At 41.9% G+C, this 25,878-nt stretch overlaps 2 protein-coding genes across 2 annotated transcripts in view; one reads left to right on the top strand and one right to left on the bottom strand.

Annotated features, from left to right (window-relative positions):
* The first annotated feature begins 1,452 nt into the window (after positions 1 to 1,452).
* Positions 1,453 to 9,593, top strand: dusp4 (dual specificity phosphatase 4). The gene is made up of 4 exons (XM_068335295.1): positions 1,453 to 1,972; positions 3,196 to 3,323; positions 5,119 to 5,338; positions 6,815 to 9,593. The coding sequence occupies exons 1-4, from the start codon at positions 1,603 to 1,605 to the stop codon at positions 7,201 to 7,203; spliced, it is 1,107 nt and encodes a 368-aa protein (XP_068191396.1). The 5' UTR covers positions 1,453 to 1,602; the 3' UTR covers positions 7,204 to 9,593.
* A 2,109-nt stretch (positions 9,594 to 11,702) lies between these two features.
* The window catches only part of LOC137608436 (poly [ADP-ribose] polymerase tankyrase-1-like), a 73,199-nt gene continuing 59,023 nt past the window's right edge, over positions 11,703 to 25,878 (bottom strand). Inside the window, exons 17-29 of the mRNA XM_068334816.1 lie at positions 25,367 to 25,586; positions 24,784 to 24,893; positions 22,229 to 22,417; positions 21,683 to 21,763; positions 21,174 to 21,360; positions 21,008 to 21,087; positions 18,107 to 18,227; positions 17,819 to 17,916; positions 17,078 to 17,152; positions 16,781 to 16,886; positions 15,592 to 15,778; positions 14,858 to 15,014; positions 11,703 to 14,745 (exon numbers count right to left, since the gene is read on the bottom strand). Coding sequence (XP_068190917.1) covers positions 14,659 to 14,745; positions 14,858 to 15,014; positions 15,592 to 15,778; positions 16,781 to 16,886; positions 17,078 to 17,152; positions 17,819 to 17,916; positions 18,107 to 18,227; positions 21,008 to 21,087; positions 21,174 to 21,360; positions 21,683 to 21,763; positions 22,229 to 22,417; positions 24,784 to 24,893; positions 25,367 to 25,586 — 1,698 coding nt within the window. The 3' untranslated portion in view covers positions 11,703 to 14,658. The remainder of the gene's footprint in view (positions 14,746 to 14,857; positions 15,015 to 15,591; positions 15,779 to 16,780; positions 16,887 to 17,077; positions 17,153 to 17,818; positions 17,917 to 18,106; positions 18,228 to 21,007; positions 21,088 to 21,173; positions 21,361 to 21,682; positions 21,764 to 22,228; positions 22,418 to 24,783; positions 24,894 to 25,366; positions 25,587 to 25,878) is intronic.

Here is a 25,878-nt window from a genome sequence, read left to right on the forward strand (position 1 = left end):
TGTCTGCTTCCTGATCATCTCATCCGCTGTCGTGCTGTGCTCCTTCCCCCGGTAACCATGGAAACGATCAACATGCAAATACCTGAGCACACTCACTAAGGCTGTCTGATAGAAAATGCAAATTGTATTTCCGCTTGTAGGCTTACACACCCACAAAGATGTGCGCATACACACAAACTCACACACACACACACACACCTCAAGACATAAGACACACACACACACACAGACACACACACAGACATTCACCTGCAGTCCAGAACACCACACCCCAGCCAGCCTGAAAGTGTTTAATCAAGGATCGGTACTGAACTTTCAAATAAAGATAAACCCATTTCTCTGAAAGAATACAAAAATAGGTTGAAAGCCTGATGCAGTTATACGACTGGTTTTCTTTTTTACATTTATTTGTTAAATGCAGTCACAACAATGTAAGGAAAATTATTCCCTGCTTTTGACCCATCATCCCAATGAAGGCAGAGGGCAATCTGGAAGGGATCCAGCAATTACATTGAAATTCAGAATCTTAATCAAGGACACTTTAATATGCAGATTGTAGGAGCCAGGAATAAAACCACAGCCACACAACTTTAAGACAAGTGGACAAATGGTCTAAATCAAGGTTTCCCTTCAGGAGAAGAGTTGATGCTTGATTTGTTTCTCATGTAAAGACATTATTTAAATGTACAAGAACCAAAAAAAGGTCTGACGATTCAGACTCAACTAATACTTCCAGGTCATCAAATGATCTGAATAAATGACGCATAAACCCAAAATGTTGGTGTTCGATGATCTGGACATGAGACCCAACCATTTTCTCAAAATTGTTGATACCAATTAACATTGGAAGCACATAAAAAAACAATAAGAAAAGAAGGCATTCAGAAGCTGTATACCTTCATAAACATCATCATCAGACCCTGAACAATCCGACGAAAAGAAGAAGAAATGGTTTCTCAACAGACCGGGACTCAGATCTGGATCCAGTTGGACATCCTGACACGATGTCACGGGTTCTGTAGGTCTGTGTGTTCTTATTCTTATTATTTTTATTTTATTTTGAAGCACACACACACACACACACACACACACACACACACACACACACACACACACACACACACACACACATAGCTGACACTTCGGTCAAATCCTTTAAACAGTTACTTTATCATAAGACACTCCTCAATGTGGTCCAGAACCGGTTTAGTCGTGGGGAGGGAGAAACTCCACTGTCGCCTCATGTGGTTCCATCTCCATCCCCACCCCCCTCTCGTTTCATTGATGTCTCTTTTTTCTTTTTTTTTGTGAATGGACTGTAGAGGATGGAGGGGGACGGGAAACTTGGTGCCTTGTGATTGGCTGCTATCTGTTTACGTCACCTCCGCCGTGACGCGCAGCGCCCATTCATAAAAAAAAGGAGAAGGAAAAAACAGAAACAACCCAGAGGAGCCTCAGTCGCAGGGAGAGGAAGAGGTGTAGTGCGGTTACATTGCGTGGAAAGATGCGCGGATAGAGGCGAGAGTTCCACCGCAAGGATCTGAGGGTCAGACGGAGAAGGACGCACACTATCTCTACCCACGCAGCCTCACAAGACGCGCCATGGAGGACCTGGGTGAGATGGACTGCCCGGTGCTGAAGCGGATCCTGAAGGACGACAGCGCCAAGTGTCTGCTGCTCGACTGCCGCTCGTTCCTCGCCTTCAGCGCGGGACACATCCGCGGCGCCGTCAACGCGCGGTGCAACACCATCGTCCGGCGCAGAGCCAAGGGCTCCGTGCTGAGCCTGGAACAGATCTTGGCGGGGGACGATGAGGTCCGGGGACGCCTCCGCTCCGGGATGTTCTCCGTCGCCGTGTTGTACGACGAAAGGACGCCGGACTCCGAGACGGTGAAGGAGGACAGCACCCTGACCGTGGTGCTCAACGCGCTGTGCGGGGACTCCTCCGGCATACGCGTCTACCTGCTCAAAGGTAAGACGCGCACCGTTCCACCATTAAACCTTATTATGTGAGGATGATGGCGCACAAATACTGAAGTAATTTTAGACAAATAAGGTTTATTTTACTGTTAATTTTTCCCCCCATTTTATTGGGCTTTTATTCCACTGAAATAAGCCTGTTTTTATTTAGGCCAAAAAGATAAAAAATATTCTTCACAATATTGATCAGACTATGATTTCCTTGTTAATAGTAATATGTAAGATTTATGGTGAATTCATTGCTAAAAAATGAAATATGAAATAAAAATATATCATAATGTTACCAGCAGCTCAACCAGCCTGTCTGTGTGGAACTGTTTATTTTTACCCAAAATGATGATTTTATTTTTCATCATAAATATAGTGAATATTCTTCCTTTTACCAGATATGAATCTATTACCCAGAGAGAAATATTTTAAGTGTGCCGGCTTTCTTTTCCGCAGTGGTGTATTTTTTATTTTTTATTTATTTTTATTTTTTTACAATGTACTCCGTCACTCACAGCTACACACATCCACACACAGACCAATAGCTGTGAGCTGAGTGAATGAGGTAATGGTGATGCGTAGAAGCCACATCAAACCAGAGGGACTTACAGGACACACTGGATTGCCTGCAGAAACAGTCTGCTTCGCCCAAATCACAGATGGGAGGCTGTAAAATCTAAAATCATCACTTGATTTAGCCGACAGACTATATTTAGACTGCAGGAAATCTGAAAACCAAAGCTGCTGCAAGCTGTGGCGCACTATTTTTTGTGCATTCTAATGACACAGACGCCTTGAAGCGCAGGAGTGTATAGCTTCTAAATGATAGTTTCTTAGTTAATCTGGTTTGATCCCTTAGGTGGACAGAGCAACGGTCAGCCTGCAGATGTATAAATAAAAAAAAACAAAAGGATCATGGATTTGTTTCCAAATCCACGGCAGCAGACGCAGTACAGACTGGGTCAGGGGTCAGTTTATTGGACTTTTCGTTCAGGCCTACTGCATGGACCAGACTAAATCCTGGTGGAAGTGGTGCTTGGACGTGAATGTGTTCTTTAGTTCATTTCTGTTGTGTTTCTGTCTATCTCTGGTTCCCCAACAAAGATCAAATCTGTCATTTCATAAGATTATTTCTAAAGTAACACATAGAAAGTATACTATAATAATCCCTTTTTGTTGTACAGTACTGTATTTGATGTTTAACAAATAGTCATGTCTCTTTTCCAGGCGGCTATGACAGGTTTTTCTCGGAGTACCCGGAGTATTGTTTAAAGACCAAATCCTTACCGCCTCTCACCAGCCAGTCCAGCATCGACTCAGCGTGCTCGTCTTGTGGGACACCGCATCATGACCAGGTAAGTTCCAACAGGAGACACACACACACACACACACACATACACACACACCTTTTCAGCTTTAAAAAATACTAGAAGTGTGTTCAGTGTGTTTCTTCCGCTTTTCTTTTTTCATCCATAAATGTAGTTGTAAAAAGCAGCGGTTAAAAAGATTGCTCAACTAAAAGTAAGAAAATCCACAAATAAAAATTTGAACCACCTTTTGATAAACAAACAAATCATTTAAATCTTTAGAGAGGTTAACTAATCGACTAATAAGCAGGTTCAAATTGTAACCTCGTAATAGTCAACTTTACATGCAGGCATTTTCAGAGCCACCATATGCAAACACAGGAAGTTATTTACTTTGCAACTCAACCATTGTTCATTTTCTAATTGCCAGTCTTTCTTCCTACGACTATGTATTTGTTTTGTCTTCCTTAAAGCAAGAGAAAATGAAACTAATGGGAGAAAAACCTTGAGAAGAATCTTTTCGTTCCAACCAGCTCTATGTCTTTTATAAGCTTAGCTTGAGGTCATAGTTCATCATTGATTCATCTCTGCATTACTTCCTGTGGCCTGGTTTTTTTAGCTGTTGAGCTCGCAGGTTATATGTAACGTCCACGGTCACATGGTGTGGGGTTTAAAATGCACTGAAACATATGACAGCAGGCGCAAACAATCCGGCATCTATATGCATCTATATGAAAAACACCCCCGTCGTCTCAGCCTCACAGTCCTGTTGAGTTTTTATTCTAGGATTACTGTAAAGCTTCCTGTTACCGCGTCGACATGGTAAAACAGTAGAAGAACTAGTCGAGTAGCTTACTCGCTCCCCCCCCCCCCCGCTTCTCCCCTCCTCACATTACCACTCTTAGCAGTATTGATCATTTCCTGACGCTGTGTCAGTACCGAGGTCGTCAGCGGCAGTGACACAAACAGACAGAGTGCACATCGATAAGTCTCACTACCGGTATGGACCTCCGGCCGGATGAGCCGTTCCATCAAAAACAGATGGGAAAACCTGCTTTTACATTAGGCTGGTCTGAGGCCTGTTTTAAAATAAACTCCAACCGGATATCAGAGCTGTGCGTTTAAACGTATTTACATGTTTAATTTCTGTGCTTGATTTGCCTGGGGTTGCAGCGTGTGAAGCGATAGGACATACTGTACTTACAGCACACTGTACTTTTGAGAAGTTCCCTATAAATAAAGAGCATAGTCTTCCCAGTACTTTCAACTGATAAAGTCTGGTCACACGGAAAGTACAGATTGTTCCCATGAGAGATTGGCAAATGACGATCAACAAGTTAATCAGCTTTACTGACTGCTGAATCAGAACCAATGCTAGTATTTTCAGTTTTGTGTCAGCCTGTCCATCAGATACGCAGCTCCCGCTCTTGAATGCGTCCCTGTGTGGGGAAATAGTTCAGCGTGAACCAAACTGAATGGCTCGAATCGAATGACCCCCGCACAAATTGATGCAGATAACGAGTTACCACTGTCGGATGATAAGCATGGCTGATGTGATTAACAGAATATCCAGCCAGTGTTACACTTCTACTTGAGTCATCTGGTATGTGGCCCCCGCCACCCTGCTGACACAGATGATTCTTTGTCTTTGCACTTTTTCATTTAAGTGAATTATGAGCAGTATGGCTGCACGAGATGCGTGGCGTTGGGATGTATTTGTGTGATTACTGACTGAATGAACGGATTATAATGAACGGATTATACTTCATCTCATTGCTGATTTTTTTTTTTTTTTAAAAAGCGTAATTTTTCCATGTTCTTCCTTCTTTTCTCTTTCGTCCAGGGTGGTCCAGTTGAGATTCTCCCATTCCTGTATCTCGGCAGCGCGCTCCACGCCTCAAAGAAAGAGGTTTTGGACGGTATCGGCATCTCGGCCTTGCTCAACGTGTCGGCTGACTGTCCCAACCACTTCGAGGGGGCGTACCAGTACAAATGCATTCCTGTGGAGGACAACCATAAAGAAGACATCAGCTGCTGGTTCCTGGAGGCCATTGAGTTCATAGGTCAGTGACTCAGTGTGTGACGCTCATTTGTGTGTGTGTGTGTGCGGGTGTGTGTGTGGTATTTTAAAAGAAAGAATGGTGGATGACTATAAATAAATTAGCTTCCTTCAATCGACATCATGCTTGTGTCATAAATGGATCATTTTTAGGTGGTATGAAAAGATTTGTTAGTAGTTTATTCATTGGGTCAGATGTTTTTTTTTAAGTCCAGGTAATTTTTCAGTTCAATCCTTGATCAACAGTTCTGTGTATAACAGCCAATCATGAATAGAATGATGCCCACATCTCCAAGGCTCAGTGGTCTTTTTTATAAAATCAAAACCCACAATAATAATAATAATAATAACCGATAATGAGTGAAGATTACCCTGGTTGAGAACGTTCGTGGTGTTTCGAGATTCCTCCAAGTGCAGTGTGATGGTTTCTTCCGTTGGATTTGTTCTACATGTAGATTTAGCGGAAGGTAACAGATTGTTCTTTGTAATCTGTCCTTTCCGTTTTGCCCGTGGTAATAATTCAGATTTAAAAGAGAAAAAAAAAAAAAAGCCACCAATCAAAGCCGTGCAAAGGAAACTGAAGAGAATAATATTTCTACTAAAGAAATATTCCGTTAGATTTAAAACAAAAGATGAAAGTATTAGATTTGTTTCGTGTTGTGTGTATGTGTGTGTGTGTGTGTGTGTGTGTGTGTGTGTGTGTGTGTGTGTGTGTGTGTGTGTGTGTGTGTGTAGGTGCTGGTATGCGTCATAGTTAGTTGCAGTGGGACCAGACTCTGACTCATCCACTGAGTAAAGACAATCTGTGGTGAAGTTACCTGAAAACTGTCAGAGTTTGAAAGAGAAACAGAAAGGACTGAGAAGCCTGTCAGCGGTCACATTTCTGCAAATAGAGACAAACTGAGATTCCAGAATGAACTGGATTCAAAGAAGGAATTTTAGATTCTTTGACGAACAATAGTGGGAAATCCCATTCATTTTATTGTAAAGAAAGATCAAAACAATAAAATCCCTCCATTACTTTCTGATACTGGCCTTCTAATTTCCTGCAGGCAGCCAGTCATGCGCCAGAGCAACATCATGATGTCCAGCTAGTCGTGGAAAATTCAGTTTGTTTGGGGGGGATTTGAATTACTGGAAACACTTCAATCAAACAATTACATAAATCTGGTTATTCACATTAAGGAAGCAGCATGAACGCACACACACACACATACAGAGAGAGAGAGAGAGAGAGAGAGAGAGAGAGCCAGAGACAGAAATAAGACAGGGGAGGAAGTGTGAAAGAGGCTGATGACTCAAATTTTTAGCACTTGTGTTTCAGTTAAATATGATTTCCTGTTCTCTCACTTTGACGCTGGTTACTGGTTTGAGAGAGTTTGAGATTGAGAGTTTGAGATTATAAATAAACAGTTGATTATTTACAGCGTGAGGCTTCCTCATCTCCATCCTATAATAAGCGTCATTCCTCTGCTCCTAGATGCTGTACGGGACTCAAGTGGACGGGTTCTGGTCCACTGTCAAGCGGGCATCTCTCGCTCCGCCACCATCTGCCTGGCCTACCTGATGAAGAGGAAGCGCGTGCGTCTGGACGAAGCGTTCGAGTTCGTCCGGCGGCGTCGCAGCATCATCTCCCCCAACTTCAGCTTCATGGGCCAGCTGCTGCAGTTCGAGTCGCAGCTCCTCGCCACCTCCTGCGCCGCCGAAGCAGCCGCCACGGTGAGCCCGCTGCTGGGGCCCAAGTCCACGGCGAGCGCCGCCTCGGTGTCGGTCACACCTACCTCTCCGTTCATCTTCAACTTCCCGGTTTCGGTGGTGAACGCCGCCTACCTGCACCACAGCCCCATCACGACCTCCCCCGGCTGCTGATTGAGAGCCAATCTCACCCCGCTCCCACCGTCCTCTCCCTTCCCCTCTCCTCCCTCCCCACGCCAACAACTTAACAGAGCACAGACAGGACTGTAATGGCCGGAGAGAGGGGTCTTCCTGACCCCTGACCCCTGCACATGCTTCCAGAGTGGGGGGGGGGGAGTCGAGAAGCATCAAGGTGCCTGAATCAAAACTTTTCATTCCACGCGTTCAGAAACCAGCCAACACTCCGTCCGCATCAGCGCTGAGTCACTCAGGTTGACCAAAAAAAAACAACAACACCCAGCTTTCAAAACTTCTTTGGGTGAAACAGTTTGGGTGGAGTGTTGGACTGACTTACTGATGGTACGCCCTCTTCCTTGATAAACAACAACAACAACAACAACAACAACATGATGCATACTGACACACTCTGACACAGACAGGCACAAGCATCAGCACACACACTGCCTCACACGCATTCACGACCACCAACTGAATAAGCTCAGTATGAAGACAGGGTCTGTTGCTATGGAGACAACAGGTCTTTAGGAGAGGAGATGGACACAGGAAGGAAGGAGGAATTTTAAGCACCCGCTCTTTCCCCCTCCTGTTGTCGGACAAAGGAGGTGGATAAATAAAAAAGGGGAGGAAACGGTGATAGAAAGCAGGAGCCTCTTCAGTGACAGGTGCTCTGCCAGCGATCTGACTGGAGCTTCCTGTCTTTCATACTTCCTCTCTCCCCCCCGCCCCCCCGCACCCAACACCTTCCTCTCCTCTCATCTCCTTTTCAGCCTTTTATATTCCTTCCCTCCTCCTCCTCCTCCCATCTCTGCCTCTCATCCACAGTCCCCCCCCCCTCCCCCCCGTCTCCTCTTCTCATCTCCTGCTGAAGAGAAGCTAAATAAATAAAATAAGATGCCAAATAAAGACCAGGACTGGGAAGCCCCCACCCACCCCGACACACTCCTCTAGTGCTACATCAATTTTATTTCAGAGGTTAAACTCTGAAGCGCAGCGGCTTTGCAGGACAGTCACTTAAAGGACCATTCTGGTGGTTTTCTTTGTTTTAATCAGTTTTAAATGATTCAGTCTTTACTAGTAATAAATAACCTACATCTTTTTTTTTTTTTTTCCTGGGCTAAGATGTGCATCATCAGCAAATGGTTCTTTAAGTTGTTTGTGCCTTGTTCATAAAAGGTATTCCACGCGTTTAGGCATCCCTGGAATTTCTGTTGGAGCAGGATTTACTTTATTTCTTAGCTGCTACAAAAGCAGATCTTCTGAATGTCTGTCAGACTTAAAATAAATCTCAACATTCCAGCCTTGCAGTAATATAAAAAAACAAACAAACCACACACAACAAAAACAGAATTCTTTCCATTATCCTTATTCAAGCACACAATGATGGACACAAGCACCAAACATCCTGTACCAGAGTCACTGTTAGCAGACTCTAGATTCCCATTTATGTCACCACTTGAAAGTGCAATTTTTCAATGTGACAAAACATCAACACCTACAGATCCTATTAAAAGTTCTACTTTCTAAACATCAGGGACGCATAATGTTGTTGATGAGGGAAATCCAGACTGAATACGCACTGAAAAAGAGGAGCGACAGCGGCAAACAGAAGAAAGCTTTGCAGTTTGAGGCTGTAACAGGAAGTTGTCTTTAAATTCAGTTTGTCCAGCGGAACCCTGATGCGCATACACACTCACACACAACCGGTAGCACTTGGAGATCTTGCAATATTATCCTGACAATTCATCCAAGGAAAACGACAATAACAACATCACACACACTCACACACACAAGCATCACTTAGTTATATCTCATTTTAAGGCAATGTTTGTGTTGCTTCAGCTGCTAACCAGGCTGAGTTCTACAGTCTGTTCTAGACGGCCAAAGGCACAAAGTCCTACCATGGTTACATTTGATACCCGGGTCTTAGTTTATGCACAAATACAGACACACACACACACATACACAAAAACTTTTCTCTGTTTTTAAAGATTGTTGGCACCTATTTCTGTAGCACTTTGAAGTGATGCAATACTGTATTTATAATTTATGATTGATTTGTACATGGTGATGGTAAACCTTGCATAAAGACATTTTGTCCACCTAGAAAGAGAAGAAAAAGAAACGAGTCAATCAGTGAAAAACGCAATACTTTGTACACACCTGTGTGGAACCTGTCTGTCTGTCGGCCTGTCTGCCTCTCCGTGTTAGTCCATCCATCTAGACTGTCTTCTCGTCAGCGCTGTTTACCCATCTTGGCAATATAAATCCTCAACTTGGACGTTTATAAATGCATAAAACAAGTTTTCCTTCAATTTTATTGTGGAATGAATTATCTGTGCGTTTTATTTATTACTGAAGTTGAATAAACAACGTTCTTAAATAAAGTGCATCTGCTTTATTTCTATTAGACAGTATGATACGAACATCAGGACGGTGAATCAGTGTTTTGTTACTTATAAGTCTAATTTACTAAAACTAAAGTTGCCTATGATCATCCAAGCAGGCTACAAATCAGACAGGAAGCAGTCTGTCAAATACAGTCAAGCCAAACCTTTAGCCTTGTCTTGGTATTCCCCTGCTCTCTACAAAATAAAGGCATTAATTCAACCTAGCTGCAACTAAAGAATAAACCTCTTACTCATTTGATAAAAATCTATGGACAACATGGGTGTTATTTGTCATTAAAAAAATATCAAGAACCCCTTTGAGCTATAAATGATGGTAAAGAATAACCGTCAGCCCGCAGTGCCATCTAGTGCTGACAATATCGGAGTGTCCTCATGCTGCCTGTTCAGATGACACAACAGATAGGAGTGAACACACCAGAACAGGACACAACAGGATGTACAGCACTCTGTTTTTCACTGCAGCCAAACCTGGACGTTCTTCATTCAGGAGCTCCTAAAGTAGGAAATATGCTGACATTAACCCACAGAGCCAGATATGTGAATGTTAGGGTTGAGCCACGTCATCAAAACGACTAAATGTTTTTACAACATGTCTAAAATGGAATTATAATTTAAATTATTTCAACTTAAACATGAATGTATACAGTTGGACACAGGGAATCCACATGTAAAAGGGAAACCCCATTATCCTCAAAGGTTGTTTTTGTGTGACAAAATTCACTCTTCTCACTTTTTAAAAATTCTAAATGCAAAGGTGGACTATGTTTACATGTGAAACGGCCACGTGGTTTTATAAATGTGTGAAAAGCAACTTAATAACTGTAGCATTGAGGTATTTTCAGGGTAGTTTTTAGATGCAGCCCTTTCATGAGGAAGGCCTTCATCCTGGTCTTCCTCTATTTCATCTTGGTTTCGTAACTCCTCACCAAAAAGCAATTGCCACTGCAGACTTGTGGTCTAGGTGGGCGTCATCCAACACATGAATCTCCACCATGTGGTGTGCAAACCCTTTTCTATCTCTTTAAAGAGGAACCTCTCAGATCACACTCCATTTGTGCAACTTACCAGACTCAGGGTGCAGCGATGACCATCGTGAGTCACCCTTTAACCCAGATGTAGTTAAAAGAACTCAGTTTGGTTGAATGACAAAGTAGAAATAAGTGTGATTGAAGTTCAAGTGCCACCTTCAACTGCTATCTGAGCCAAGCCCGACTGCCAGAACTCCTGGAGGTTGTTCAGAAGAGGTTTTCACATCAACGTTGTTGGATCATCTCACACTTCCTTCCCTGACCCTGTGAAATGGCTGCTGGGATGGCAAGAAGTGTGGGAGGAAGTGCTAGAACAGGTGTGAGAGGAGGATATAATGGAGCGGTTAGTGGAGGGTGAAGAAAAGCGAGAGGAGGATGGTCAAACAATATAAAAAAGGTGTTTCTGTCTCTGTGGAGAAATTCTTCCTTCCCTCACCATTTTGATTCGACTACTAAAATGAGTGGTTTACTTGTATTATTTCTTCTTATTTGGCTTAAACTACAAGATTTTACTGTCATGGCAATTCATCTCCAAAAAACAGAAATAATTAGCTTAATGTTCTTGATTAATCATATTCTGTTTCCCTTCATGCTGTAGGTGTTTTAGAGACATTGATTTTGTGACCATTTTTTAAAAAATGTGTCTTTCAGTGCCACGAGGTGTTTTTTTTTTTAACAGGTAGCAGTAAAGGCTTACACATGACTGGTAGAAGAACAATGAAACTCTTAAACCAGAATATTTCATTTTAGGGATGGAGAAAACTGCCATCTCTTCATTAGAGAGAGAGAAAAAAGGCTTTTATACTTAAACCACATGGTCTAAAAAATAAGAAATGGTGGTTAGATCTGTCTGTACAGCCAGGCAAACATCACCGAGGAGGAAATGAGTCAAACTGCTGACTGGTGTTGAAGATGAAGCAAGCATTAGTTCATCTCTCTCTCTCTCTCTCTCTCTGCAACAACTTTAATGACCTTTTGAGACAGAAGAGAGAAAACATGACTCAAGTGGTTGTGACATACACGCCTGGAAATAAAACCACAATTTAAAGAACTGATAAAAGGTCCATCTGGAGTTGGTTTATTTACAGTCTCATTTAAAAGAAAACATTCATGGTTAATATATCATACAGTACTAGAAACTCGTCCTGCTCTGCATTCAGTCTGTTTGGAACAATGTCCACACCTGAAGTCGTTCCCCCGGCGCCGACTCTCATCAGTATCAACAAAGGTGTTACAAGAAAACATACAAGACTGGTAAATGGGGGGGGGGGGATTAACATAAAAAAAGATGTAATTCGCTTGTATTACAAAATCAATCCAGAGAGTTATCAATAACGCTTGTGTTTCTGTGAAAAGTAAAATCTTTAAACAATTGTTTTAATGAGAAAACAATCATTTAATGGATACTGGACAAGGAAAAACTTCTCACAGAGAGGTAAAACTATCATTTCAGTCTTGTGTTAAAACAAATAAATAACAGGCAAAACACTTTTAACTGTGTCATAGGGATGAAACAATTTCTTCCTCACTGGAAAACTTTTTTTCTCTGTTACAATTTAATTTCAAACTTATTAGATTTCTTCAATTTCCCCCAGTTGTTCCCGGCTACTAATGTTTCACTTTAATTAATTTTCTTTTCATTTCCTCTGCACAACTGAGTCATTTGCAAAAAATATTGGCTGCTATTCAACAAGGTTTGACCTGTTGCTGCAAACCTGAGGGGAAACTGCTGAAGTGAAAACATGACAGCACCTAAACCATCAGATAAGAACAATTTTTATTAGTCACAGGCAGATCTTTCTCTGAAAAAACAGGAAGATCTATGCTTGGCAAAGTTTTAATGCTTGTTCGCATTTGGTGGAGAAATTACATAATCTTAAGCCAGAATCTGATTTTGTAACAGACATAAAAAATAAAAAAAAACCTTTCCTGACTTGGTAAAACCTGCTATCATGTGTTTCTGAGTGATTTCAACATTTTTGATCAATCCTCAAAAACTTTTAAGGCCATTTCCCTGCCGATTACATACTCATATATGGTCCTGTGTGGTGTAGGGTCATTCATTAAAAACATCACTTGTTAAATAAACCATCGACCGGTACATAAAGTCAGTACAGATAAAACAGCAGATCAAGTTCACAACATGTGTGAGGAGTTAACAAAGCAGTTATGATGTAACGTGTCACCATAAATGGTTGGAGAAGGCATATTTATGTACAACATATTTCATCATCCTCTTTGTCCTCCTTCATTGTGGTCAACCTGCAGCTCTCTGGTGTAGAAACATCTTTGAGGACTGTAACCAGCCCCCCCCAATGGCTCGCTATTCGCTTTATTATCACAGGAGTGTAAACTCAGGATTACTGAAATAATAAAAAATGAAAAAATAACAATGAAAAGGAAAACAAATGGAATATGCTTCGGAGAAACAAATATATCGTACATGTAGAAATAATTTCAACTTGAAAACTGCAAAGCCGCAATGCCTCTGTTGCACCACCAGGGGGCATAAACCGTTTAAGGTACAGGAAAGGGGCTTGAAGGTAGCAGGTTCATGTAAACGAAAGAGGAAAGGATGGGTCCCTCTGAGAAACACTGAAACACCAAGATGCTTCAGATGTCAGTACACTAGTGTAGTAGCAGAAAGTCAACATTGTGCGAAACTGCGAAAGGTGAAATCTGAAATCCTAAAGAGAGGAGTGGGGTTCACAGAGTAACGACTCATTTTATCCCCCAATTCCAACTAAGGAAATTTGATGTTTCGTTCCTGTATGAATTCTTGTGTTGGCAAAACTCACTTCTCACGCTTCGATCGTTTTGGTTCTGTGGGCATTAAAGGTCACACCCTTCATAAACAGTTAACTGTGCTGATGGCGCTGAACTCTCCAAACTGGTTTTCTTACCCGTTTTATTTGCCAAGAGCAGCTTTAGGTAAACCATGAAGCAGGTGTGCAGGAGCAGTGAGTGAAAAGTGTGTAGGTTGAGTTTGTACGCGTAACAGTGTGACGGTTTGGTCCGTTGTTGTCCTGCTGTGTTCTAGTTCTCAACTCATTTTGAGTTATCTAAATCTGAACCGGCCTGAAACTGAATTTTTCCCATAAAATAATTCCTTTAAATGTCTGACAAACAGACTCAATAAATTAACAGAATTAAAATAAACCGATACTGGTTTGTTTAGGCCTCATTGGCTCGACTGATAATAGCCTATCTCAGCTACTGATTGCTACTTGGTTGTCTGTATCTGCCTCCTTCTCACTCCCTATTTACTGACTTACACTCCTGACATTTCTTCCATCATGTCTCCTTTGCTTACAGCAGAAACAATGAGATAACAGAACAAGGTCGTGTTTATGAGCCTAAGCGGCAACAAGCTGTTAAAACGCCCTGGATTTCTGATTCTTTCCACTCGACATTGCTGAATCTGGATGTGGCCTTGGGCTGTTGTTTTGTTGCAGAGGATGATGCACAAAGCAGGAAAAGGACCAGAGCCACACACTAAAAACACATACGGTGCAAAAGTGCGTGATGTGGGACATTTGTTTTGCTCTGAATCCTGTTGTAATTGCTTCCTCAATTGTTTTTAGGACCAAGAGAGAAGCCTGTAAATGGAAACAAAAAACCAAAAAAACCCCCCCAAAAAAACAGCTTACTGGTTCACTTTCACAACTCTTGGCAAACTGTTTTCCTTCTCTTTTGCTAAATTAGACCCAATTATTTAAATGGATTTTTGTTGTCTGCAGCACTGAGCGTGCACCATCCCCTGAAACTCAAAGACAATGCCTCCTCCTCCTCTTCTTCTTCTTCTTCATCTTCTTTTCAGATTCATCCCATATCTTGTTTCCAAGGGACACTAACCAGCAGACTGGTGGACTCTTTACCCAGCCCAACTTCAGTTCAGACTGTAATTTTGCGTGTGAAGTTTGAAACCCCGACTAGATCAGTTCTAGCCCTCGTAGATGGCGGCTGTAGTCTGTCGCAGGTCGACCCTCTTCATATCCAATGGGGGAGGTGTTTTAAGACTTCTGCTCAGGAGTGGTAGCGGGCGCAGCCGGACTCTCTGGCTTCACAATCTGGTACGTGATCAAGTATTCTGGGTAAGCCTGCAGACAAACAGCACGTCAATACTTGTGTCATGTTCCATCTCAAAGGTTTTCTTACACCAATGAACAGTCTGGAGGCATAAAAAATGTGTGCGTTTGTATGAATCCTGACCTGCTCCCCTCTGTAGATAACATATTCTGCATATGCCAGTCCGTTGACGCTGGGCCGTCCTATAACCGAGTGGTGCCCAGGGGGGGCGTGTGCCATTTTCATGGCACTAAACTGAAGGAAAGACTTGCCCAGCGTCACCCGGCAGAACAGCATCTGCCTGGAATAGAAACACACAGACCGATGGAGGCATCGTCAACAAACGTACAGTCAGCATCAGATGTCATGTTTGATTCAGTCACGTGTTTATCTTATATTAAATATATTATATATATATATATATATATATATAACATATATATTTATATATATATATAAAACATATATATTTATATTAATATATATGTTTCATTGCTTCCAGCAAAAATAAAGGAATTCAAATTCCTACACATAATACTACAGTACTGTAATGGTGAATATCAATAGATTTATTCTATTATACTGTTTTCTTTACAGTTCTGAATAAAATTCTTTGACTTTCACAAAAACGCAGTGTGGGACGACTGGAGTGAGATAGAAAAGAAAGTGTTCTTGAGTTCTACTGTATGTTTAAGAACATATGTATAACATATCATCTAACACATAGCATTATTTAGTAGACAAAGCACAGTGACGGAGCAGTTAAAGCACTTTCAAATAGTGAGACTGTATTTGTATAAATGCTGAATTGTTATACTTCGAAAATCAAGGTGTTGGATGGGAAAATGCTTCTGATGTGACACGGTGAGACGTCTGACCTGTGACACACGTAGCACGACCGGTCTTTGTGGGTGGGGCATCCTGTGCCTCCACCGATCCCATAGACGTACTGGTTGCTTTTGGACGAGTTCTCAGCAAAGTAGATCCCGGCTCCAAACATGCCGCCAATGTAGGCGTGACGCTCGTCAAAACCCTTATGAATGATGGCGTTAATGAAGGGAGAACCTGACAGAATGAAAAGAGAAAAAAAGGAGGGACACAGCTCATTTATGGGAAGTTCTGAACATGAGGTTTTATATCCCTAAATACAAGTGTCTTCAAGTAATAGAGTTATCGTAAATGTAGAAATTCTGCACCATCATACCTTCTATTTTATCAAACAGCTCTCTTCCACAGACAATTTAGCACAAAACCTTCCCAAAGTATGAAGACAGCAAAACAGTAGGGATCCAGATTCGATGTGACTAAATGTTAGAAGAGGAAATCCACGATCTAAGAGACTTGAACATCATATGATTTGTCAGGCAACACTGAAGCCAGACGCCTGCCTGGCATCTTTTCCTCAAGTGTTTAAAGAAAGAAAACCCGGATTGAGTCCCGACTGAACCTCACCATTGAAGGGAGACACAGGAGACTAATGAGATTCGTTCACGCTGATGGTCGAGCTGCGAGAATGAGAACGTTAAGGAGACCAGAGCGGTTCGTCTCAGAGTGACGACCGAGTCTGGATACAGGAGAAAATGCTGCGTTTTGCTTCTATTGACTACGAAGAAGAAACTGAAGCTACGGGGGGAGAAGAAAATCAAAACAGCTATAAGATGAAGACGAGTCTCACGGCGTGCGTCTCCGACTTGATTTGTTTTTTTTGAGGTGAAACGTCAGCTTTCCCAGAACGCTTTAGAAAAACTCACAGGAATTGAGCTGAAGCAGGTAAACAGTTGCACAAAGAGACACTGCTGAGGTTATTTCACTACTGATGAAAGACGGTGACATCCTGACTTCATATTCCTGACTTTTGCTTCCCTGTGGTTTACTGCAGATCAGCAGCTTTTGATATATACCGGTATACAAAATTCAAAAGTAGAAAGCCCTAAAATTAAACAAGTGACAAAACATTTTTTAAAGACACAAATAAATGAAAGCATAAAAAACAAAAACTGCTGGAATCCATGACATTTCATATATGATGAGGACGCCTGCTCCGCTGAGCGATATGTGTGGGATTACCGTGAAAGAGCATTCGCTCGTTGTGGTGGTTGTGATTCTCATCCGCTATTTCCTTCTGCCTGTGTGCATATCTCTCCCTCAGCTTCTTGTTCACCACCTTCTGAATCTGCAGAGTCACAGGGAGGGAACGACGAATGAACAGAGGGATTTGAAGTGGAAAAAGATGGAGGATTGAGCTCTGAAGTAAAAAATGGGCTTTCAAAATCTAAGCAAGCTACAAAAATTGAAAGTTTAAAATTTATTAAATTCTCAATTGTGTTCACTAAGAGGGAAGACTGGTCCGTGTCGAGTACACACCTTAATGATGTTGTACCGGCTGAAGACTCCACCTGCGTTGCCTCCGTCACGATGTTCCCTGATGGTGCTCTGCAGCTGAAGAGGAAAAACAGTTTTGTTTTTTTATACCTACATTTTGTACCACCAAAGTTGTCTTTTTTAATTTTATTTCATGCTACATTGCCTATGAGGACAATAAAAGCACTCCAATTCTAAAAAAAAATCAACTACTGTACTTCAGAAGACAAATTAGAAAATTAACTTTTATAAAATGTAGTTTCCACATAGTTTCCACAGTTTCCGCATCTCGTGTTTGTCCCCATCTACAAGTCCAACGCTGTTTAAAGAGACGTAACGCCAGTCAATTTTTCAAGCTCTTAAATGGAAATTACAGTTTAAATTACCTGCTAAATTTCTATTAATGTTTGACACATCCTCATTAATTTTAAACCAATTCAGATTGATGTCTGCTGTCTCTTTGAATTACTCCTTCCATCCGCAGGAGACACAGACAGCGGAGCAGATACACTGATATGGAGTGAAGAGTGTTGCTTCGAGTGCCACATGACTGAAATCCCTAATGACTGACACGCTAAGATTTCAAATTAAAAGCCCTCATCGAGAAATCACTGAATAATTTGAACAAACTGACGTCAAGTCAGGCAGGTAGTAAGAAACAACACAGTCACCGTTGTCCTACTGTGTGTGTTTGTGTGTGTGTGTTTGCTTTCTGTGTGAAAGAAGCTGAGTGTGTCTGCGTACTTCCTCCTCCACAGACTGGAACTCCTTGTCATCTGGTGCCAGATCAATGAGCACCGTTCCCTGACTGGAGCAGTGAAACGTCAGGTACGGGTTTCCACCTGGATCCAGAACGGACCGAGTCAAACTGGGAATCAAACTTTGCCTTCTTGCTGGCTTTGTTATACAGTCATGTTGAATATTCAATAAGTATCTTAACCAACAGACATTTATATACAGTTTATAAGCTAAGAGTTACTTTAGCATTGGCGTGGCTCTGTTAGTAGACTGTGTGTGTGTGTGTTTCCTGACCTTGCTGACCTCCCAGCAGCCTCTCGATGCCCTTGATAAGTTTATGTCTGTGTCCGTAAGCGTTGATGCCGATCTCTTTCAGCTCCTCGTGACCCATGTCTGCCAGCACGTCCAGCGAAATCTGCCCGGAAACAACAAAAACAGTCACGATGGTCACATCTGCTTCAAACAGGATGTTTACGAGACGAGGTTCTAGAATCATATTGGTGTCAGCTATTGTGAACGTTTACTCTACCAACATACTAATTAAACACCTCTAAGCCAATCAAATGGTGTTTTACTGTATGTCCCTCTAGAGAGCTGCACAAGCTTCACGGTGAAAACAAGAGGTTGCGAGACAACAGATCATCATCCCTCAGAGAGAAATTTGTCACTGAAGGACTGCTGTATGGTGTTGCTTTGATGATGTCCCTTTACTCAGATCTGTCGCATAAGAGATGACTAACACCTGATTCCTTTACCCAGGAAACTACTCCTAAGGTTTTGGAGCATCAAATCATACAACTGTGTTTATTATCAGCAGTTCATGAGGTAGCAACAAAACAAAACTTATATTTCACAGTCCAGTGCAATTTTTCTACTACATATCTTGCATTTCACAGATATACAAAATCCATTTGAATGACTGTCTTTATCCCAGCAACAGCGTGGTGCCAGCGTCATGTTTCCATCTCTGCAGCTCTGATGTAACACAGTAAACTAGAAACTGCCCTCATCCAGACATTAAAATCTCCAAGATGTTCCACATCAGGATCCAATCACTCATAGTGGTGGAAATTTATGAGCTATCCATGTTGTTTTTATTTTGATTGGCAAGTTCATTTTTTAAAGGTATTGTGAAGAGCATAACTATAAAAACATTTCCTCACATAAGTTTGTGACTCACGGAACGGAGCTCACTTCCGGATGCCGTCAGCCAATAGAATACGCATACGGTGTAATGTGACATCCTTCCAAAATCCGCAATGAGTAAAAAAAGTTGAAATTTGACCTTGACCTAGTTTTCTCAAGGTCAAGTCATCTCAATTTTATCCCCCTTGCCGCCTGAGTAATGTGCTTTTTGTTTCATCTTTCTATCTGCAACGGTCGTGAAGATATTTGGTGGACGGACGGACGGACACACAAACATTGACAATTACGATACATCACAGGTTCGTGGGATGTAATAATGAGAAAAAGGGAGCCATACTCTGCATCCCATCTGGATCCATCTCAAATGTAATTACATCTTCTCTGGTCCAAGATCTCCCTCTGCACAAAATTTCATTGTAATCTGTAATACCATGCAGAAAGTCTGACAAACAAACTTTGGTTGGTGGAGGTAAACAATCTGACAAATATTCATGAGGGAAGGACAGAAGTGGAGTGAAGTAAAGGTCAATGAATGACTGGCAGTAATCAGACCATTGGCATGCAAATGATGATGGCTGAAGTTTATCCACATTGTTCAGAGAGAGCGGGGATGAGATTCATCCCTGAGCTGTAGATAACCCTGACCTTTATCTACTCCGTGTTGCTCTGATCACTACTACAGAAGTGAATCACCGCCGCTGAAAAACTCTGCAGCGACATCGACACCAGACAGAAAGGAGGCAAACATAAACTGGAACAACAAAAGCAGCAGCAACCTTCTGTTGACCAAACTTTGTGTTGACGGTTTTTTGAAAGCAACGGGAGCAAGAAGTTACAAATCAATACAGCTGAAATAGGTTGTGTTCATTCTACTTTTAACACAATATTACACATTTCTGCACAGCATTTTAAACTAATATTTAATGATAACCAAAGATTTCAAATGAATTGATGCACCATCGGATGAACCACTGAACGTCTTCATTAGCGCTCTGAGCTCTCCTTGGCGTTATGAAATAAAAATAGACTTTTCCATTAACACCCAGCTGACTCTTCTGCATATCACTCCATCTGAATATTAATAGCAGCTTGTTTCCCCACAGGGGGACCCAAGAATAAATGCAATGCACATACAAAAGCACACACATTCCCCTTATTTCACACACACACACACACACACACAAACACACACACTGGTGTTATGGTTAGCTTCCTGTGCTTTCATCCTTCAATCACATTCTATCATTTTGTCCCTGTCCATCTGTTTTTCCCCTCTTTCTATTACCCCATCTGCATCATCAGTTTTCTACATCTTTGTCACTCGGTTCCTCTGCATCCGTCTTCTCTCTCTGGCTGTCCTTGTTGCATTTTGAACATTACCATACATAGAAGAGGACGAGAAGCCCACAGCCATGCTAGCATTTACATTAGCATTAAGCTCATAACACTCCTGTACGTAGCCTTAGCTTGCTCTGGTTAAGCAGGTGTGATGTTGACCACCTCAGTTTATCTTTACCACAACATATAAATGTAAAAGGCAAATGGGGAAGTCGTTGTTGTTGTTGTTCAGACATAAGGCTAGTCATAAAACTGTAAAATAAGTTATATTTGTAATGGCGTTAGATAAATAAAGAAGTTAGTACAGTTCACCCAAAGGGGAGCATGAATGTGAAGCTGAGTTTATAGCAATGCATCTGTTGTTCGTTTATTTCAATCTGGACCAAGGTGGGTGACACGAGTCACACTGATTCACTGGCTGAAACACAACGTAAAGCAAGTACAGCAATACCAAAACAAAGGACTAACACACACACACACACACACACACACACACACTTTTGGATGTCAGAGGCTAACAGAGGTTTAGCTGACATAACAGCACAGTTAAGGAGGATGTCGTTTTTTACCTTTCAAGTATGACCTTAAACCATTTTTTTTTTTGCTGGTCTATTTTTTAAAATGTCACTCTTAGCAGTGGTATCCAACTTCTTCACATATTCTTTTTACTCTCAATGTTGGTTTCTCTCACACACATTAGAAATGAAGTACCTGTTCCCGCTGGAAGATATCTCGGAGGTGTTCCAGCCCCAGACTCTTCAGGAACTGGTTGATGGTCATGTCGAGCAGAGCTGCAAAGACAAAGTCCAGCTGTTACACATGTTTCAGTAAAAAGCAGCGCCTCTCATTAGGATATAACTTGTGTGTTTGTGCATACTTTCCCCTTCCTTCCTGTCAGACCCAGATGCTCCATCTGCCGGTCCTGTGGCCCCGCCCACAGCGATGTCACTGAGAGGCGTTGTCAGGTTGTCGATGCTGCTGGCTGCAGACAGGCAGGATGGGGATGGGGAGGGGGAGATGACGACGCCTCCTGTTGCTCCTGTACTCACCACACTAGCGCTCACCTGTGTGAAAGAATTACACTGATGAACTTGATATTTGAGGGTGTACACCCTTAAACTTTCTTAACCAATTTTGATAAAAACTGCTTTTCATTTCCTTAGCTGACATTTCATTATTTTACATTGTGTCATTTCCTCTGTTGCACTTTTAAAAACTTACAATATCAACGCTTTTCAAAAACTTTCACTTCATACATTAAATATTTCATATCAGAGCTCTAATTTCTGCTGACATTTCAAATCTCACACCTCATGTGCTTCAGGTCAAACTATAATGAACTTTCTCCATTAGCTATTTCTTCTGCGACCAGATATGGATGCTCACCACAGTGGCCTGGGGTTTTAAACAGCTTGGGAGGGCATCTGGTGGCATGGCGTCAATCAGCAATGCTCTGATATCATCAGCCTGCAGCAAAAAGACAGAATAGAAAGAAATGACTACTGTATTTTTTGTGTATTGCTACGTAAATATATTTATTCACCTTCAAGATATTTCTTATTTCAAAGTTACTTAAGTTTTTGAGACATCACTTGAAATGAATTCAAAAATTAATTTAAATATTAGAGGATTTATCTCTTGAGGTTGACTTGCGTTTGCATCATTTTCTGTGCAAGGCCTTTATTAAAAGCTTGAAGAACAAAAAAAAAGACCCCAAAACACATAAAAGCACAAAATGAATAGCGAAGAGCGCTTCATGAATTCAAAATTGAATTTAAAGTTTAAACCAGTGATTCTCAATATTACCCAGTACACTGACTGAGTGTCGTTGTCTTATATTTTACTGCTCTTGTTTTGTGCACTTTGGAGCATCTCATGGTGTTTGCCTAGAGGTCAAACACCATGAAACATTTAAAAGAAAGGTTTTCGCACCGTTGCCAAGTCCAAAGGCGTTTGTCCCTCTTGATTCTTCATCGTAGGATCGGCTCCGTGAGCCAATAAGAGGGCACATAGCTGAGTCCGCCCCTTCTGTGCTGCTTCGTGGAGGGGTGTAAATGCCCACTTATCCGTGGCGTTGACGCACGTGTTGTACTTGATTAGCAGGGCGGCTATATCCACATGCTAGACAGACACACAGGAGTGCAGGAAGAGATGGAGGACAGATGATGGTAGTGGTGAAGGCAAACAAGGAGAGAACAAGACAGAAAATGAAAAAGGAAGACAGAAGGGTGATGTAAAGGAGCACAGAGAGCAGAAACAGGAGGTGAGATGAGGCACCACAAAGTAAAAACCTTTCACAAATAGAAAATGTGTCATGTCTAAATGAGGGCTATAAAAACCGTGCTTACGAAGTGAAAGGAATACGTGGGACATTCTGGAACAGAAAATGTGTGAATTACAGTATTTTCCGTACTATAAGGCGCACCTAAAGGCCTAAAATTTTCTCATAAACTCGTAGTGCGCCTTATAATCCGGTGTGTTTTATACATGGATTCATATTCATATTAATATTGGTTAAAAACATGATCGCTGAAAATAAGCCGGCAGTCTGGCCTCCACTCAAACCACACTCCGCCACCAGAGGAGCCCCCTCACAAGGCACTCGGGCCCACGCCCCCTAACAACGGTAGTCAAGGGGCGTCACCGAAGTCCCGGCTCTGACTGAGCTGCTCTCAGACGGTAGAGCAGACTGTAGGAGCACCGGTGATTACGTAGCAAAACATAAGGAACTTTTAACAATTCTATTAATAAAGTTGGACTGACTGACTGATCTCCGTATTTACTAACTATTTGGTGCCGGAAATAACCCACTTTAAACTTAATTGGTCTTAAAAATGCCATTGTGCGTTCATCTGGAATCTAGTGACGGTCCATTCTATTAGTCTGTGGAAACACACGGAGAAACTGGCATAAAGGTGAATGAAAGACCCTCAAAGCTGAACTTCCAGCCTTTTCTGAAATTTCAAGAGCAGTCACTGCTAGACAAAGGTGCCAACAGGTGTGCTGCAATTGATTTACAAATGTAGTTGATAGCTCTGGGGGGGCGGCTGAGGGGCGCATTCAGGCTTGTGTATTCTGTCTGCAGCGACGTGCGGTGAGATTCACGGCGGTGAGATTCACGGCGGTGAGACACCGACGTTAAAGTCAGTTGTAGGAGTAAAACAGCGTCACATTTGACAGTAAATTATCAGCCTGACATTAAAAACTAGTTTAAAAATTGGTTAGGACACACAGCAGCAGATAGCTGCACCTCACCTCCGACTGGACTACCGATCAATTGAAACAATATTTAATTAATAAATGAAGACGAACGTCGGGGCTTAAATATTTGCTTCGTACTTCAGTTCAGGAAATAATCCGCTCTGTTCGCACTGACTGCACTCGTAATGAATTTAACCAGTTTTTAATGTCGGGTTTTTTAATATGCGTGTTGACTTCTTTCTAAGATGGCAAAGTGATCAAGTGATCAGGTTTCCTTGATGAGGCTCAGAATGGCTTATTGACATAACAACAGGGGCCATTCAAAGGTAGTCAGGAAGTCATGAATGCAATCATGACTGTCTGAGCAGCGCAGCTACATCTAGTGGACGGATTGCGCAACTACAGCCGCTGCAGTTTATCAAATACGTTTTATTTATTTTTTATTGTGTGCACCTTATAATCCGGTGCGCCTTATATATGAAATAAATTATAAAACAAACAAATTTTTGAGGGTGCACCTTATAGTCCAGCGCGCCTTATAGTGCGGAAAATACTGTAGTGACTCTATGATTAGTGTTTTCATGTCGAGGCCCATTTCCTGTCTTCCTTATTGTTTGTCTCCAGCTCTTCTCTAACATCTAACACAGCGCAACTTGTTTCTGAGCACCAGTGGGAGATGCTTAAGTATGCATCTAAGTGAGTATGTGGATCTCCGAAACAGAGATCATCAAATTTTCATTCAAACATATGTCTCATGACGCTTTAAACAAGAGTCAAGCTGTAAAGAAATGTAACTGAAAGAAAACCTTGCACTGCAAATGATGTTAAAACCACAGGCAGGCACTTCACCATATAAACTACATGTAAAAATAATTATACCAATAATATCCAAAAGAAAATGACTACTTCAACTCTCAGCAGACATCAACTCGACTGCAAACGACGAGAAGCTGCAGTTCAGTTCAACGGTAAGATGAAATATTCGCATGAATCAACAAGGTCTCCAAATAAAAATTGTCTACCCAACATCAAGATATTGATTTAAGACAAATGAGGCAAATGTATTCCATTAAAATAACAATTCAATTCAAGATTGCTTTAATTTCATTTGAAATTCAATGAATCATTAAATTGTGCTTTTATTACGTAAAACCTAAAGACATTAGTAGATCCTTTAATCCTGCACTGTCAGCAAAAAGCTGTGTGTGTGTGTGTGTGTGTGTGTGTGTGTGTGTGTGTGTGTGTGTGTGTGTGTGTGTGTGCGCGCGCGCGCGCGTGTGACTTACCCCATATGACGCAGCATTGTGTAAAGGTATCAGACCTCCTTTGTCCTGTGCATTGACATCAGCTCCATGTTCTAGCAAATACTCTGCTACCTCCAGGTTGTTGTATCCAGCTAGAGGTTGCAAAGGAAACACAGCAGGATGTAAAGAAAGATGATGGACAACAAACAGGTTTCAGGCGAAGAACGAGGAGCGAATTAAGTGATAAATGAGTCTCGGGCTACATCAGCTGCACTGTGACAGCTGTAATCATCTTTCCCTTTGTGAGCGAGCCACAAAGGCAGAGGGTGCGTGGGCGTTGTGTCTGTGTGGTCAGATCTCGGACAAATTGCAGACCTTCTAAGTGTTTCTGGCAGTCTTAGCTTTAAGTACTTGTTATGTTGCAATACATTTTCTAATTAAGATACACTCAGTCATGGAATTTTCTATAAAACGGTCTGAAAATAGGTTAAAAATAAAAAGATAAAGACTTCGGTTTCGGCATCAGAGTAACTGTAGAAACAACACAAGTAATGATGTTGAAGTGACAGGCAAAGACGCTCAACCACGACCATGCCTTTGTTTTAGTTTTCTGCACGCATGTTACCTGCGAGATGCAGAGGGGTTGAGTTGCGTCCCTGCGTATCCCGACAGTTGATGTTATCGGGGCTGCATAACTTCTGCACCCGGGCCAGGCAGCCTTTCTTAGCGGCATCCAGCAATGCGGCGTCACCTCTCAGCAAGTCCTGAATGTCTGTGTCTCCGTCCTTCACCAGGTCCAAAGGTGTGTTCCCGTCTCGATTCTTCTTGGTGGGGTCTGCCCCATGCTGCAAAAAAAAATGAGAAGAGAGGAGTTCAATGTAGTGGAATGTTTGATATGTAGAGACACGTTCGTGGGCACATGTGTACTGGAGACAATCGATTTGGAGTGTGTCTTGAGCTTTCAAAGCCCTCAAAGCCTTGATCATTTAAGCCGCAGAAGAAGCGATTCCCCCCAGACAAGAAGTGACCGTGTGGTTAAAAAATTCACAGAAGAGGAGCGGGAAAGATGAAGGGAGGCAAGTCGGTGCAGAGAGGACATCTAGCAAAGTGGATAACATCACATACCCTGGAGGGTTC

The sequence above is a fragment of the Antennarius striatus genome, chromosome 15 (genome assembly GCF_040054535.1).
Source record: "Antennarius striatus isolate MH-2024 chromosome 15, ASM4005453v1, whole genome shotgun sequence".
In the NCBI taxonomy this organism is placed as follows: domain Eukaryota; kingdom Metazoa; phylum Chordata; class Actinopteri; order Lophiiformes; family Antennariidae; genus Antennarius; species Antennarius striatus.